This window comes from Desmodus rotundus, chromosome 2 (assembly GCF_022682495.2).
Source record: "Desmodus rotundus isolate HL8 chromosome 2, HLdesRot8A.1, whole genome shotgun sequence".
In the NCBI taxonomy this organism is placed as follows: domain Eukaryota; kingdom Metazoa; phylum Chordata; class Mammalia; order Chiroptera; family Phyllostomidae; genus Desmodus; species Desmodus rotundus.
Genome location: NC_071388.1, coordinates 116,783,416 through 116,800,516, shown reverse-complemented (window position 1 = coordinate 116,800,516; position 17,101 = coordinate 116,783,416). Strand labels below are relative to the sequence as shown.

General features: G+C 55.9%; 1 protein-coding gene across 1 annotated transcript; it reads left to right on the top strand.

Annotated features, from left to right (window-relative positions):
• The first annotated feature begins 4,420 nt into the window (after positions 1 to 4,420).
• On the top strand, positions 4,421 to 11,386 carry INHBB (inhibin subunit beta B). The gene is made up of 2 exons (XM_024569644.4): positions 4,421 to 6,227; positions 8,667 to 11,386. Exons 1-2 carry the CDS (start codon positions 5,780 to 5,782, stop codon positions 9,440 to 9,442), a joined length of 1,224 nt encoding a protein of 407 aa, XP_024425412.2. The 5' UTR covers positions 4,421 to 5,779; the 3' UTR covers positions 9,443 to 11,386.
• Positions 11,387 to 17,101: the final 5,715 nt, after the last annotated feature.

Here is a 17,101-nt window from a genome sequence, read left to right as displayed (position 1 = left end):
ATATCCAGGCAACTAGTTCAGCTACTAGTTATTGAATAAATGGGGAGAGAGTCTGTGCTAGGAATTTGTGATTAGCAAATTTGAAATGGGACACTAACCAAAAGCTGTATTTAGTGCCTCTCTTTTTCTTTTTTATCTTCTCCAGAGGATATTGATTTTAGAGAGGGGAACAGAGGGAGAGAGGGACATTAATGCGAGAGAGAAACATTGATTGGTTGTCTCTTGTACACGCCCTGACTGGGGACCGAACCTACAGCCTAGGCATGTGTTCTGACCAGAACTCAGACCCACGACCTTCTGGTTTACAGGATGACACTCCTACCAGTTGAGCACACCAGCCAGTGTGAGTGCCTTTATTATTCTAGAAAATGTACCAGCTTGGGCAGGCATCCCTGTGGGGCCTGCTGTTGAAATACTTCCTGAGTCTTCAAAACATGTTATATTCTATTCTTGCACAGCCTCCAATACCCCTGCCCCGAGCCCTTGCTCAGTGGAGGAGGGTTTCCCCAGGTCCTCCAGCTAGCTTCTACCCAGCACCTTGGTCTTACTGACAATGGAGCCATATTGACAATGATTTGTATGGTTCTTGCTAACAAATAATAGGTTTTAGGGGTTTGGGAGATGAGGAGTCATCTCTAAAAGAACGACTAGAGGAGAAGTCCTGCCAGATGACTTTGTGTTAAGGCCTAGTTTAGGAACAGCACAGGAGCATGAAAGGTGCGACATGGCTGCATCAGCATGCATGTTCCTGGTGGGACGCCAGAGAGGAGCACACACAGTGGCCTGTTGTGAGCGGCTGATTGGAACTTAGGAGTCTGCACTTGAACCCCAGGTCCACTGACCAAGTCGCATATGGGTGCCTCAGCTCCTTCATCCCTTGCTTGTGATACTTCACTTGAGAAGCATCCTGAGTAGGTACTGTGCTGGGAATAGGCAGCTACAAATGAATAGCATAGATGGTCTCAGTCCTGGAGCTCACGAGTTTCAGAGATGACAGGCATCCTGTGGAGGCCATGGAGGGACTTAAGGATGTGCAGCTGTTGGGGCCCTTAAAAGACGGGCACCCTCCAACTGCCCTGGTGGGAAATGTGGGGCTTTCTTATCAAAATAACCCTTCCATGCCCACTCTCTCAAAGACACACCTTGGGGCATACTGAAGGAGCTCTGCTTTGGTGTCTGGACTTTTACAAGGGTCAGCTTGGCCCCTTGCCCCTTGGGGCCCCTCCAGCTGGATCCTGGCACACACCTGGCTCCAGTCTTGCCCCTCCCTTATTCCTTGGGCTGCCAGGTGGGTAGGACCTCTCATCTGGTCTGGTACAATGCTCCTTCCATTCAGACAGCTGTTCTGGAGAGGCATGGTGGGTGATAGTGATCAGCAACAGCAGTTTCTGGGCCAGTGGTGCAAAAGTGAACATCAGGTCCCTGAGCCCAACCAACTCTACCAAGCAGGCTGTGTGTGCCCACTGAAGTGAAGGACTTCTCTTCACCTCACACTCCGGAGAGGCCGTGTGGCCAGGTCTGTACCTGAGTTCTCAATTTTTTTTAGCAAATGAGCCCTAAGACTGATTTGTATGGTTTGCTTTGTCACTTTGGATGTTTTCATCATCCTCAAGTTGACACTTATCTGTGGGTTATGCAGAAGAAAACTTTAGAGAGCAAGTGCTCTGAGGTCCCTATGGAAGCCTTCTCCATGGTCTGTGTGCCCATATCCACAATGTGGTCATGTTTCTTCCTGCCTTCCCGGGTGGGCCCATATTCCTTGATGGCAGCAGGAAGCTAGCATTGTGTGTGTGTTGGGGGGGCGGGGGCAGTGGGGCATGGCCTGGCAGCCCGTTTGCAGGGCATTGGCTACAACATTGATGTGCATTATTGTATTCACAACTGACAGGGGCACTCACATCCCTGCCTGAGACTGAAGGCTGAGGTCACCAGTATAAGAAGAACTGAGCCCAGTGCTAAATGAAGCTTCGAAGCAACAGGAACAGGTCCTTGCCCCTCAGTAGGGAGTGGGGGCTCCCCACACCAAAGCACAAGGTGACCTGGAAGAACTCAATTTACACCCTTAGCTCCCACGGGCTGGGGGATCAGCAGAGGGCGGGATAATCTCAGCTTCTTGAGCAGATGGTTTCTGACTACCGCTTGACCCAGTTCCCTCCCAGCAGATGACCAGCAGCAAGGCTGACAGCTCCTCCACCAGGGGAGCAAAATGTGGACCCTCCTCTCAACCTCCTCTTCTCTCCTCCTACCAGCAAGGATGCAGTGGCTTTTGCCTCTCCCAGAGTCAGGTCAATGGCTAGGATGCCCCCAAAGGCGAGTAGCCATTCTCCCTTCCCCCAGCTCTGTCCAGCCCAGGTGGGACTCACAGTAGGAAGTGTTGTCACCAGGCAGGCAAGCAACACTGCTGTGAGGGCTTGTGCTGGGGAGTGAAGGGTGTTAAATCTTTCACTGGCTTACTGACTTCTCTCATCCATTCATTTAATCAATCAACCAATGAAACATTTATTCAATAGCTCCCTGGATCATCTGCCAGGTCTGGCACCAGACAGGGCCCACAAGGCCTGGTTGCTGTCCTCCAGGAGCCTGAGGCCCCATGCAGGAGATACATAGGTGAGGATATAACAGCCAGGCCCTGGGCTGAGGAGCCTAATCTGAAAAATAATTATTCAGTGCACAAGAAGGCCATGGCAGGTTTCACTGAGGAGGAGATACTGGGCTGAGACTTTAAGACTGAGAATTTGCTAAGTAGCTGATGGCTATGGTAATGGAAAAAAGGCAGAGGACCACAGCCTGTGTGCCTGGTGGAAGACGCAAGCAAAACCACAGAGCTGGGTCCAGCCTAGCTCAGGGCCACTGGGCAGAAGGTGCTGGCGCCCAGGCTTCCCCCCAGGAGGTAGAAGCACCTCCTTCCTGCCCAGGAATCACCGGTTTTGGGACAGGGCAGGGGGTGAAACCCAAGGGTACCCAGTGCTGTTTGTTTGGGAGCTTCAGAGAGCTGGGCTCTGGAGAAGCCCTAAGGAGGCAGAAGGGCTGACATCCCAAGGACCCTCCTGGGCCTTTGCTTCTTTGGGCCTCCCGGTTGTAAAACCCAGACCCGGCTAGCCCCATTTTTGCCTCCGGAGCCACCTGGCATCTTCAGTCCGTTCCTCTAATTGGGAGGGAGGGGGCGCTCGACCTCCAGATTTGCTGGCCTCCGGTTTGGGCTGAGCACCACAGCAGCAAGGCTGGCCTGAGAAGCTCGTGATGGGGGTTGGGGTGGGGGGTAGAAATCCTGAACTGGAGGCTCCGGTTTGCCTCTGGTGGTCCTGGGTTGTCCAATATCCTAGAAAAGCCCGAATGACCTCCCATCCAGATTTGGCATTCAAGTCTCGCCTGTTAAGGGCGCGGTGGGTGGGGGATCTGGACGAGGGAGGGGAGAGGGCAGGGCCGTGTTTCTAGCCAGGCGCTGCGCCCTGTAGTGCTGCTTCGCGCCCAGGTGGGGGAGTACGGAGGGAGAGAAGAACGGATTGCACTTGGGGGTCTGCACAAGGGTGGGAGTTCGGTTTCCAATGACAGTGCCCCTTGTCTGGTGGCACGAGAACGGTGGCCTTGAAATTAGAGTTGACTGGGTTCTGCGAGGAGATTGGTCCAGTTTCCTCCTTTGGGGCTCCCAACCAGCCCGCGTAAAATAGGTGTTATTATCCCCTCTCTTACAGATGAGGAGGTAGAGACTAGAGAGGGTGAAGGCTGTACCCAAGGTCACTCCTACAAAGCTGGCAGTGGCTGAGCTTCAACTGGAACTCGGGTTTATCCGAGGCCACGGTTTGCCACTTGGAGGGGTGGGTGGTGGTGGTGGTGGATCCCCGCACAATCAAGGAGTTCCTCGAGGCTTAGAACCTGCGAAAGCAGAGGCTAGCCAGGCCTCCAGCAGCCACTTCCCCTGCCCCTCCAGCCTGCAGGTCCCCCGCCTCTCCCAGTGCGCCGCGGCCCGGGGCGCTCGGCTAAGGCTCTGCACTGCGGCCGGGGAGCGACAACCACCAGCAGAGCCAGCCCTCGTCCCCGAAGCTGTATTGCTCCCCCCACCTCCCGCCCCACCGCGCCCACCTCGCCAGGCCCGAGAGGGAGCAACTGCGGAGGGCTGGGGGCGGCCAAAAGAGGGCTAGAGTTGTCTCTCTTGGTCTAGGAGGGCGGCGGTAGGGACGAGGGCAGGGCCTGCGCGGCCGTGGGGAGGGGGCAAGCGCCGGGATCCTGGGCCCGGAGCCCGTCAATGACGCCCGCCGCCCAGCTGGGCGAGGGTCCGGGGTGCCCACGTGGTGGGAAAGTTTTGGGACAGCAAAAGTGGCCGGGCATTGCAAGGGTTGGGGGAAGGGAGAGGGCCGGCTCGCCCCTCCTTCTCGCTCCGGCAGAAAGGAAAAAATCGGAGGAAAGCGGGGGTGGGGGTGAGGGGAACCGGCAGCACCGACCTGAGCAGATTCCGCCTCTTCTCACCATCGCCCCCCCGCCGGGAAGCTGGAGCGGGGAGGCACTGACAGTCTCCTCCCGCCTGTCCAGGAAGAGACCTGGCCACCCCCCCCCAACATTTATTTATTTATTTATTTATTTTTTTTTGGCCAACGTCTATCTCAACGCGCTCTCACTTACGGAGATTGTGCGGCTTTTTCCCCCTCGGGAGAAGAAACAAGGAGAGTAAAAGAAGAGAGGGCAAAGAGAGGACTCCTCCTCAGCGGGCTCTGCACTCTGTGTTGCGGCCGGGCGCGGGGACGCGGCCGCCACCCGCCCGCTTTCTTCCGGCCCTGCGACTGGTGCCAGTGGGAGAGCGAGCTAGAGCACCCGCACCGTTGCGAGACTTTTCGGCGCTCGAACCGACACCGCCATCGCCGCAGTAGGAAGAAGAGCCAGGGGCGAGAAGATCACTGCCATTGCTTCGCCTTTCTCTCACGGCGCCCCAAGACCCACCGGCCCGCGCAGGCAGGCACTGAGAGGGAGGGCGAAACGAGGAGGCGGGCGGAGCAGAGGCCGGGCGAAGCGCGCAGCGGCCGGCCAGCCCGCCGGTGGATGGATGCGGCGCCCCGTGAGCCTCGAAACAACTTTACGGGGTGACGCGCCGGGAGGACTGCAGGGCCCCCGGCCGGGGGTTCCGCGTCGCCTCTGAGCGTATCCGCGCTCCCTGCACTGCGCTCGCTCCGCTCCGCCGCCCGCCCGCGGCGAGGACGACCCGCCCGTTGCCGCCACCGGAGGCTCTTCCTCCTTGCGAAGCGGCGAGGGAGAGGCGCTCAGGTGCGAGTGTGGGGCCCCGCCGCAGAGCCCGCCGCAGCGCCTGGCCAAGCCGCGCCCGGCTGCACTCCCGAGGCTTTAGCGCCTTCGCTTCCGTCTCGGCCAAGTTGCGTCGACCGGCCCTTTGCCACCTTCGCGTCCTCGCAGCCAAGCGGCCGCTGCCTCCGCTTTCGCTTCACCCGAGCGGGGACTGCGGGGCCCCGACGCGGAGAGGATGGGGAGAAGGCTGCAGATACTCAGGCGCCCCGAGACACCCGGGCAGCAGTGACCCTCCAGCTCCCGCTTCGCCCCACGCGCTTCTCCGGCCCCCGCGGCCCTCGGCGCCCCTTCCCCGCGGAGCAGAAACCCCGCAGCCCGGCCAGCCCCCTCCCCCTGTGAGCCGGCGGCGGCCCTCGCGGCAGGCGGGCGGAGGCCCGGGCAGGCGGGCGGGCGGGGGCGGGGAGGGGCGGCGCGCCCGGAGCCCGGAGCCCGGCCCTGCGCTCGGCTCAGCTCGCCTCGCGGCGGGCGCCCTCGTCGCCAGCGGCGCACCATGGACGGGCTGCCCAGTCGGGCGCTGAGGGCCGCCTGCCTTTTGCTGTTGGCAGCGGGCTGGCTGGGGCCGGAGGCCTGGGGCTCGCCCACGCCCCCGCCATCCCCCGCGGCGCCCCCGCCGCCCCCGCCGCCCGGAGCTCCAGGCGACTCGCAGGACACCTGCACGTCGTGCGGTGGCTTCCGGCGGCCTGAGGAGCTGGGCCGGGTGGACGGCGACTTCCTGGAGGCGGTGAAGCGGCACATCTTGAGCCGCCTGCAGATGCGGGGCCGGCCCAACATCACCCACGCTGTGCCCAAGGCCGCCATGGTCACGGCTCTGCGAAAGCTGCACGCGGGCAAGGTGCGCGAGGACGGCCGCGTGGAGATCCCACACCTCGACGGCCACGCCAGCCCGGGCGCCGACGGCCAGGAGCGCGTCTCCGAGATCATCAGCTTTGCTGAGACAGGTGGGTTGGTCCTGCGGGCAGCTAGCGGTGGCCCTCGAGCCCTCCCCAAACACCTTCTCCTTGCCCGTTCTGGCCGCCGCAGCCTGTGCGCCCTCCCGGACCCGGACTCCCGGCCCAGCCGCTTGCCCCTGGCCCTGTGCGCTCCGTCCCGATTGCGATCTTCTTAACCCGGGAAGCAGATTTCTTGCTGCTCCCCCCTACTCTCGCCGCGGAACGGCTTGCCCTCTACCCTTGCTCTCGGTAATCCGACCCCAACGCCTCTGGGTGGGCGTCCCTCTCCCGGCAGTTGCGTGCGGCCCTGGCTCCGCAGGCACTTGCTTGGTGATTGCTTAATGTTTTTGTTTCCCACGATCGGAGTGTAGGCTTAGCAGTGTGGCTGGAGATGTGTGTGCTTGTTGATATTCGTGGGCCGGAGGAGTGTTGTGTGTGTGTGTATATGTGTGTGTATGCGCGCGCATGAGAGGCCCCAGGGCCGCTGCCATCACCGGGCGGCGTGGGCTTGCCAGGATTGCTGAAGCCTCACCAGGGAGAGCTAGGCAACCTCTCTGCCGATTGTGTGGGCACCGGAATCCGGCGGAAGGCAAGCTTCCCAACAGGTCCCATCATTTACGCACAGAAAGACGCGGCTCGGGGACAGCCCCACGGTTTTGGGCTCGCCTGGCAGCGCAAGCAGCCCCCTTGCCTGAGAGCCGCAGAGTTTGTAGTTAACAAAGGGTAGGAGTCCTTTTTGGATTCTCCTCTGGCCCTGGGTTGCAAATTTCTACCACTGTCTAAATATAAAAATCAAGATGGAAAAAAAGTCTTTCCAAACTTTGAAAGAAAGAGAAAAATGTGCCGGCATTAAAATGCTGCGTTTTCAATTCTGCTGTCCTTTTCAGGACTTCAATGAGCCAGGCTGGCTTTTGTGCCTGGGGCTCAGCCCCGTTTGCTCAGAGGGGACTACGGAGTACGTTGCGAAGGGGGAAGCCCTGGTATGGTCAGGGTGGGGGTTAGGCAGAGAACCTAGGGTGGTGGGAACAGTTGTGTCCCCAGGCTGCAAATGCCCCTCACCCTTTGAGGCAGCAGGCAGACTGGGCTGGTGCTGCCTGGGGATGAAAAGGGATGAAAAGTTTTGCATGGCTGGGTGTGGAGAAAAGCAGAGACAATTCGCTCTGGTCTGTGCTTAGAAAGAAACACATTGCTGTCTTAGCTGTCCGATTGAGTGGGGAAGCTGGACATGCAATTAGAGAGCTTGGATTAAAAGGTGCTTTGGGACCCAGAGTAGAAATGTGATTCTGGAAGGTCGAGGAGGCCTTTTGGTCCTGGTGGCACAAAATGACAGCGGGGGCTGTTATATTTCTGGTCCGTTTCGTAGAGCCAGCTCTTTGACTTATAAATAACAGATTCAGGTCACAGGCAGCTTGTCCAAGACCAGCTTTTAAGGCTGCACTTTCCCCCATTTCAAAGTCAGATGTCAATGTTATTAGAGGAACCAAGCGAGGCCTGAGGAGGGGGCTGGGGGGGGGACACTGGTAGGAGGTTTGATAAAACCAGCCATGGCCATACAGTTGCTTTATTTGTTCTTCCTGGGGTGGGGGGGGGGAGAAGAAAGGAAGAAAAGAAAAAAGTAGATTGTCAGAAGAGTTGCTAAAACAGAATGAGAGAGGAGTCATCTATCTGTGGACATGGGGTCTCTTCTTGTTGAGCTGAGTTATTGAGAAAACTAACAAGCCAGTCCCCCTTTTCCTTGGAGATTTTGAATGTGCCATTAATGGGGAGCCCGGGTCTTGTCAAAGGAATGGACCTCAAGTTTCAAGGCTAAACGTCCTGTCCCTTGGAACTAAGTACTCGGAAACGAGGGCTGCACTTTGCAGTCTGCAAAGCACACTTTCCTGTGTCAGAAATATGAGCAGGGCTTGCTTGTTTGCAGTGGAGGTCCCACTGGGGGTTGGATCAGATCATGCTTAGGTAAACACTGGAAAGAGGCAGTAGGTGGCTCGTCTTGATTTTGCAATGCCCTAAGTTAACAAAACACACACACACTTTACTGAAACAACCCACCCCAAAATCTTCGGAGTGATCCTGGTTTTACTTTTTAGATTTCACAGAGACCCATAACAACTTGTTAAGATCTTGGCCTCCTGACAAATTCCTCTGTGGAGCTTTGAGGCCTGACAGCCTGTCCCCAGGGAGCCCTGGGCTGGGAGAGGTGAGGCAGGATTTTATAGGCCTGGACCATTCAGCTCCAACCTGGTCTACGGTTCTCAATGGGAAATGATTTTCTTTGCCTCTCCCAGGTTATAGTCAGAGGCCTTGGCCCCAGGAACGGTATTTCTGGTCAATAACGTCTTCCAGCTGTGCGGCGAGTTAGCATTCCAGCATCATGCAGCAGAGTCTATTTCCCCCATTGCCTCGTGTTCTCCTTGAATTAACTTGGCCTGCTCTCCCGCTTCTCCGCAGATGGCCTCGCCTCCTCCCGTGTCCGCCTCTACTTTTTCATCTCCAATGAAGGCAACCAGAACCTGTTTGTGGTACAGGCCAGCCTGTGGCTTTACCTGAAGCTGCTGCCTTATGTCCTGGAGAAGGGCAGTCGGCGGAAGGTTCGGGTCAAGGTGTACTACCAGGAGCAGGGCCACGGAGATCGGTGGAATGTAGTAGAGAAGAAGGTGGACCTCAAACGCAGTGGCTGGCACACGTTCCCACTCACAGAGGCCATCCAGGCTTTGTTTGAGCGGGGGGAGAGACGACTCAACCTGGACGTGCAGTGCGACACCTGCCAGGAGCTGGCTGTGGTGCCCGTGTTTGTGGACCCTGGCGAAGAGTCGCACCGGCCCTTCGTGGTTGTGCAGGCGCGGCTGGGTGACAGCAGGCACCGCATTCGCAAGCGGGGTCTGGAGTGCGATGGCCGGACCAATCTCTGTTGCAGGCAACAGTTCTTCATTGACTTCCGCCTCATCGGCTGGAACGACTGGATCATCGCACCCACCGGCTACTATGGGAACTACTGTGAGGGCAGCTGCCCGGCTTACCTAGCAGGGGTCCCAGGCTCAGCCTCTTCCTTCCACACAGCTGTGGTGAACCAGTACCGCATGCGGGGCCTGAATCCCGGCACAGTGAACTCCTGCTGCATCCCCACCAAGCTGAGCACCATGTCCATGCTCTACTTCGATGACGAGTACAACATTGTCAAGCGGGATGTGCCCAACATGATTGTGGAGGAGTGTGGCTGTGCCTGATGCAGCAGGGCTGTGGTGGTGGGGCCTCAGGACAGTCCTGGATGGGCTTTCTTGCAGCCCCTACAGGAAGGGGGTGTGTGGCAGGCTGAGTGCCGTTGTTCATTTGGGCTGCCCAGAAGGTGCCAGGGTGAAGCCTGAAATATTTTTCTACTACTTTATCCAGCAATCAGTCAAAAGCAGAGCAAGAACCCTCAATTGACATGAAATACTTTAAAATGCACACGTAGACACGCACAGCCAGACGCATCCTGCCACCCACACAGCAGCCTCCAGGATATCAGCAAATGGATGCAGTGACAAATGGCAGCTTAGCTACGAATGCCTGTCAGTTGGAGAGAATGGGGTGAGCAGCCACCATTCCCACCAGCTGGCCTGGCCACTCTGAATCGCGCCTTCGGAGCACACATAAAAGCACAAAGACACACAGACACACACAGAGTGAGCGCGCACCGGAGCCACTGAGAGGAAAGCAGATGCAGGGGTGGGGAGAGTGTGGGCAGGCAGAGGGCTGTGTGGCACCTTTTGCTTGTGCAAGGCCTGCTGTGCTTCAGCATCTCCTGGCTCAAACCTGTTGGCGTCTTCCCCTGCCTGGATCCTTTGTGCTGCCGGACCAGGGGAGCCTGTCCTTTCTCTCCCAGAGAGGGAAGGAGTCCCTAAAGTGCACGACCTGCCGGAGTCTGTGCAGCAGTGGCAGTGACCCTCTGACTGTTGCTTTGGCCCCTGGAATGACTTATATGTGTGTTTGTTTTTGGGGTGGGGAGGGGGGGAGAGGAGAAGGGTCTTAATTTGATGCTTTAACTGATTGCTAGCAGTTGACAGGTTATTCATTCCAGTTGCATTAATTGAAAAGGGACTTTTCTACCAGGTAGGACTTTGTAAGTTAAAATCTGGATTGTTCTAAATGGGAAGAAAAAAAAGTTGCAATCTGTACCCTTCACTGCGGATATTCCTCTAGGACTGGTTGGAGAGGGGTGGAAATGACCCCTAGGGCAAAGGGATGATCCCAGAGGAGGAAATGGTGGGGTGGAGGCCTTCTGGAAATGCTGGGTGGGAGGGGGGGGCAGGGTGCCCTTTTGGCAGGGGGCAGGGGAGGGGGAGCAGTTTAGCTGCTCTTGGAGAGATGGGGAAGGCTTTTGGCTGCTTTGCAGAAGTTGCCAGGGTGTGTGGGCCCTGGCCACCAGGGATGGCCATGGACCTGGCCCCCATCCGCTCACCTGCCCGCCCGCCAGCCCCTCCTAGCACTTGCAGACCTGCCTGAACGCACATGTTAGAGCACTTGCCCATCTGCACGTGTCAGAAGTGGCCATTGGCAGAGCATTGAACTTACTCACCCTGAGGTGTCCAAGTGCCATGTGAACTATGCAATTTAAAGGGTTGACCCACACTAGACAAAACTGGACTTGTACGACTCTTTTTATATTTTTATACTTGAAGTGAAATCCTTTGCTTCTTTTTAAAGCGAATGATTGCTTTTAATGTTTGCACTGATTTAGTTGCATGATTAGTCAGAAACTGCCATTTGAAAAAAGAAGTTATTTTTATAGCAGCAAAAAAAAATACAGTTAAATGTATTATACATAATTTTGGAACCAAAGAGGCCAACAGATCAGTTTTAATTTTTATTAGATGGTGAGGCCATCTTATATGAGGTAGACGTTCTGAACAATCCCTTGAGTGGCCTGCCAGTGTTTCAGGGTATAAATGGATTTTCTTTATTCAGTCTGATGAGTCTTTTCTATCCTCACACACCCAGAAGGTAGAGTAAAAATGACTATGGTAGAATGCAGGTGTGTATCCTTCAATCCCCATGTTTGTGTTTATTTAATAAAGCTCCCTTTAGGTTCTGTTTCATAATAATTTAAAACCAAACGATTTTCCCATAGACTTGCTGTTAAAGTATTTTACATTTGTGTACAGTTTAAGAAAATAAAAGATTGAGTGTCACAGGTTTCCCGCCTTCTGTGTTTTCCGGGGGAGGATGCTGGAGGTGGCGGCTGGGAGGAGGGTGAGTGCAGGTGTCCAGCTGTGATTCCGGTTGCCTCATGGCTCACTCCCGGCACTCTCTGAGTCCTTGACAAACACAATGTCGGAGAGCCTAGGGACAATGGCAGGAGATCAGAATGAAGGACAATTAGCAAATCCATGAATTACACATTTGTTTACCCTTCTAGTCTCAAGAGTAATTATGTTTCACCAAGGCTGCATCTATCATCATTTGAAAGTGCCGGGTAAGCCCCCATCCCTGGAAGGGTAAGCCCCCATCCCTGGAAGGAGATGTAAAACCTAGAAGGCGGCAGCCCACCTGACCTCTGTGCCCACCTCCATGTACTGACAGAGATGCCTGGAATCCAGAGGAGACTAATATCTTGGGGTACAAAGAAAAACAAACAGGGCAGGACATGCTAATTGTCCTCTGCTGTGGGGGTTGTGACTGGTGGTAGGTGGTGTAGGGGGATTGGTGGTAACCAGAGTTGAACTGCAGCTGCAGGTATGACCTGAGACACCCATGAAGTGGTGCTATCCTGCAGCCCTCATAGCATGCTTTTCTGGGAAACAGTTCATTCTTCATTTTCCAGGGGTTGGAATCTGAAGCTCAGGAAGGTTCAGAGCTTGCCTGAAGTGACACTGTTGGGACAGGCACCCTGGGTACTTGAGCCCAGGTCCACCTGTTCCTCTGGGAAGATGGCAGCCCTAAGGCCCTGCCTTCATCCGAAACCCCACAGGACCAGTGGGGCTGTTTATTTTCTTGGATCATGTGGTCTTTCCAGAAAGTCTTAGGACAGTTGAACAGGGGGGACCTTAAGGATTATCCAGCCCCATTTAGTTAACAATGGGGAAACTGAGGGAGGCCCCAGGCAGCTGGAGGGGCACATCTTAACTCACAGCCAGCTGGTAGCAGGAGGCAACCTCTGGCCTCTGTCTTTTTCCATTCTTTGCCTATTCAAGAAAGCTACTGCTCTGCCAGGTTTTCATCCTGCAGGGTGGATTTACTGATCCAGTCTTGAGATGGTATAAAAATTAATAGGGGCAAATAAGAACATTTTATTTAGACAGGCCTGCCCCTCTGTTTTGCAGTGGTGAGGCCCAGCAGCTGGTGGCCCCGGGGCCTTCAACCCAGCTCCTGTCCAATCCCTGGCCCTGGGGTTCTTTCAGGCAGCTTCTAGGAAGGGGAGCTCAAGAGTCACTAGGGGTGCCTCTGCTATTTGGAAATGGAGCACCCCAGGGGGCCCTCCTGGACTGAGCTTCACAGGGTTGTCCATGGGTTCTGCAGCAACCCCAGGGAGGGTCTGGGACTCAGGGTCACCAGGTCAGGGGGCTGGCAGATGTGGTCCCAGTGTGGTGCTCTGCCCCTGTGGGGTCTGGCCCCCCGGGGCAGTGGTGGATGGCAATAACTTCTGAGAAGTGCAGTGGGACAGGCACACACTCCCTGTCCCAGCGCTGGGTGTTCCCCAGTGGGGTCATGAACTTCCTTCCTGTGCGCCTGTGGTCTCTGGCTTCCCTGTGCCTTCCTCCTCACTCAGTCCTCAGTCCTTTTCTTTGGATTGCTCTTTCCCATTCTCTCCTCCTGTCTCCCCAGTGCACCAGGCTGAGGGCCCCACCCCTCCCTGAATATGCCCCTGGAGCCCCACTGCAGGTCTCAGGAGCAAGGCTGCCCACTTCCCCCTAGGTCAGGTGCCTTCGACCTAGAACCCTCCTGCTCTGCTTTAGGGTTCCTCTCCCATCCTTCCCTCTGTCCCTTTCATCCTTCTTCAAGGCTGTTATCCTCTCATAGGCCAATGGGTCCGGCAGGGCCAGACCAAGACAGAAGCTGTCTCCCCCACCTACTTCAAATGTCTCTAACACCCACCCACTGATTCTTGAGGTCCCTGCAGCTGCTTAGGCCTCCTGCGAGGGCAGGGACAAGAGATGAGGGAGAGGGTGTCCATAGGCTGCTGTCACACCACGGACACTACTGTGGGCTGAAGAAAGTGCACCTTTGTAGGCAAAGAAGCAGAAACAAAACACCCCCATGGGCAGAGGCCCTGGGAGCAACCTCAGCCTAGTTAACTAGGCTTTCATTGGGATGTTTTAAGCAAATGACTAATGAACTGTGAGCTTTGGGAGAGGTGCTGGGCCTGCTGCGTGTGAGGCATTGGGTGTGAGTGGGGAGGGTGTGGCAGGCTCTGGGTGTGCTTGGCTGTGCAGGCGGTGGGGATGGCTGTGAGTGGGAGTGGAGGGGGACTTGTGGGTGAGGTTGAGTGATGGCTGTTTTGTGACTGTAGGTATGTATGACTGTATGCCCAGCTTCAGGGGTGTGAGAATGTGACTATGGCTATGTATGATTGGCTGTGCGTGAGTCTGGGGTATGTGATTGGCTGTCTCTGAGGTTGTGTGGGACAGTGTGAGACCTTGTGGGTTTTGAGACTGTGGTATTGTGCCATGTGGCTCCATGGCTGGCTGTGTGTCTTTCTTGCCATTTTCATTTTCATCCTTGTCAAGAGGTGATGCACCTGACCGGTTATGGTCTTTGTGATTGGGATAGTTATGGTTTTTAATTTGGGCTATTGCTGATGACCTCCCTGTAGTTAGAATCTATGATCACCCTCATGCTGGGCAGGTGCTGGGTGAGCTGGGCATGCATGCAGTGCCAGGCACCACTTCTGTGGCCTGTGTGGTTACCCTCAGTGCCCTACTCTGGCCACTCAATGCCAGAGGTCACCATGGTGTCCCTGCAGCCCCAAAGCCAAAGCACTTTGAAAATGGAATGGTACCATCTGGTCAGTTGTTCATTCACTCAACAAACATTTTCTGTGTCCTGGGAGGTTATGCATCATCTCAGTTTAGTCCTCATAGCAGTCCGGAGGTTCAGGGAGAATAGATACCGTTGTTTCCATTTTAAAGGTGAGAAAATGAAGGCCAAGGAAGTCCTTCACTGAAGGTGGTAGAGCAGAGATTTGCCCCCAGGATCTGTTTCCAAGGTCAGTTACAGCCACCAGCCTGCCCAAGAGTGAAGTGAGGTCAGACATGGCTGTTTTGAGCCTACCTGAAAGGGAGGAGAGACTGGGCCCAGTGTTTTCTTGGCTTTTCCTTGGGAAGGGACTGCTCCTCCTGCGCCTGCCTATGACTCCAACCTGGCATATCAATGGCATCTGTGCAGTGAGCTGCTTTTCCCTCTGGCTGTGGGGACAGCCCACCATGCACCATCCCCACTCTCTCCATGGTCACGTGGGTGAGATTCTGGGAAAATGGACTATGGATTGAGCGAAGCAGAGTGGGGCAGGAGGCTGGTGGCCTTGCCTCTGGGCCCGGTGGTGGTGGAGGAGGCGGCCTGACAATCTCTTTGAGAATAGGCACTGGAAATGCGAGTTCATGGCCAGCAGCCTGGTTTTACGATCCCAGACTGGCTTAACATCTCACCTATAAAAGAGGGACAATGACAGTGTCTGCAATGTGGCCTAGAGGCTCAGGGGGTTGTCGTGAGCATTGAAGGGCCCATCTCTATGTGGCTTTGCTGTTGCTGTTTTCCACCCCATTCCTCTGTTAAGAATGGTGCTGGGTGCCCAGGCAGGGAGCCGCCCTTCCTCTGAGAGGCCAGCTCTGGAACTCCTCTTTTGTCCTCAGTCATTAACTCAGTGAATATTCCCAGAGGTCATGGTGATGGTGATGTTAGCTAACATTTGTTGAGAACTTACTGCCATCAGATAGATTGTTTCACACACCACCCGGTTAATCTCTACAACATCTCTGCTAGGCAGGTGAGTGCCCATTTGACTGATGAGCAAGTTGAGGCTCAGGGAAATAGAGCATCTTGCTGGAGGCCTCATAGCTATTCAGGGGGATAGTCGAGCCTGTGGTCTTCTAGATGCTTCCCCCACTCCCTTCATTATTCTCAAGAGAATCTTGGCCCTGAGCCTGGGGGGCTGAGGGACATGGAGGAGGAGGTGTGAGGGAGAGCTACTGGGGGCTGCTGCTGGGTACACCTCAGAGAGGCCCTTCAGAAGCCCCTCAGCTGCCCCCCAGCCCTCTCCTACCCCCATCCCACACCCGTAGTAGAGGGCACCTGAGGGTGCCTACCTGCAGGTCAGTCCCACCTGGTGAGAATGGCCACTCCATGAGCAGGAATGGACCTGTCTGAGGTCATTGCTGACTCCCAGAGAATCTGATGGGGGCAAGGACTCACTTAGGTTTCGAGAAAATACACACTGACCACATTTGCAAGTAGGACCTGAAGGAAGGATTCTCAGAGAAGATTGCAGAAGGAGGCTTCACTACCTGTCCCCAGCCCAATTACAGGGAGCTTCGAGTGCTCCCTTCATCTTCTGGGGATGGAGGCAGCATCAGTTTTCATTTTCCTGGAGGAGGTAGGCATACTCACTAGATCCTGGTGGTGGGGTTAGAAGCAGATGGGGGTGCCAGTGGGAAGGTGGCCCTGGTCAGCTCGCACGGCTTTTTGCAGTGGACATTCTGGGCTGCTAGTGCTTCATGCTCCATGCAGGCCACTGTTCTGCCCCCTGGCCTTTTCCTCCAACCCTTCCAGCCAATTTCAGCTCCCAGGGCCCCCTCCCCCACCCTGCACAGCTCAGACCGGTCTCCCTCTCCAGCCTCAGGGGTGAGGGTGAAGGAACGGTGTTTCCTGGGTGCTAATGCCAGCTCTTGTCTGGAAGGAGGGGTGCAGGGCTGGTTTTGCTGTGGCACTCCCCTCCTTATTACTGTAGCGCCTTCGGATGCAGCACAGTCAGGCTCTAGGGTCCCTGGGTGGGGAAGGGAGGCTCTTCTTGGCCCAGGGGCACTTGTGAATGTGTGTGTGTTGGGAGGACACGTGGGGTCTGTGAATCTGATGGACATTTCCACCCTCCAGGGAGCACCAGGCCTCAGGGACAGAGCCCTGGGCCTCCTTGAGACCACAGCCTGGTTTATAGGCCACTGGGGAACCCTCTGCTTTACCAGGTATGATACTGCCCCTGACCTGAGAACTGAGGGTTGTCAGGCTCTGTGCTGGGGTTTATGGTGTCACCCCATTTCTCGAAGGTACCCTGTAAGGGAAGTAAGTCACTGCCATTATCTCTATCCACAGATGGAGCTCCCAGGAGGCCACCTGTCATTCCCAGGGCCACAGAAATCCTAGGCAGGTGAGTTCTCCGCACTGGCCATGAGACAGCTTCCTAACTTCCCTGCCGTGAGAGGGGCTCTGAGGACCCCCTGGGCCCCTTTGAGGCCTTGTCCTTCCCTAGAAGGAGGGTACAGTAACAAGTAGCTTGCTTGAGCCAGCCCTGGAATTATTCCCTGATGACCTGAAGTTGTGGAAACTGTGCCTTTAGGTACTTTACCCCTGGTGGGGGTGGGGGGAGGGTGGGTGGAACACATCAGCCTTGTTTAGTGAATCCTGCCTTCAGGGGACTGCTGGGGCTGATGGCTGTCCCCCTGACCTGTTTGGTGGGCGCAGCTGCAGGTCAGCACTGCGGGGAGGTGTGGCACAGGATCTCTTCCCAAAACTTGCCCCTGGCATTCTGCTGCCCCTCTTGGGTACTGTTTTAAGAAAAACTTGGTGGGCCTTGTCTCTCCCTTTCATAAAATCCTCCAGGGCCCCATGGCCTCAGAAAGAAGTCTGACAGCTAACGGGCTCTCCAGGGCCCAGGCCCACTGCTCATGTCCCTGCTGGAGCCACAGGCTCCACCTGCT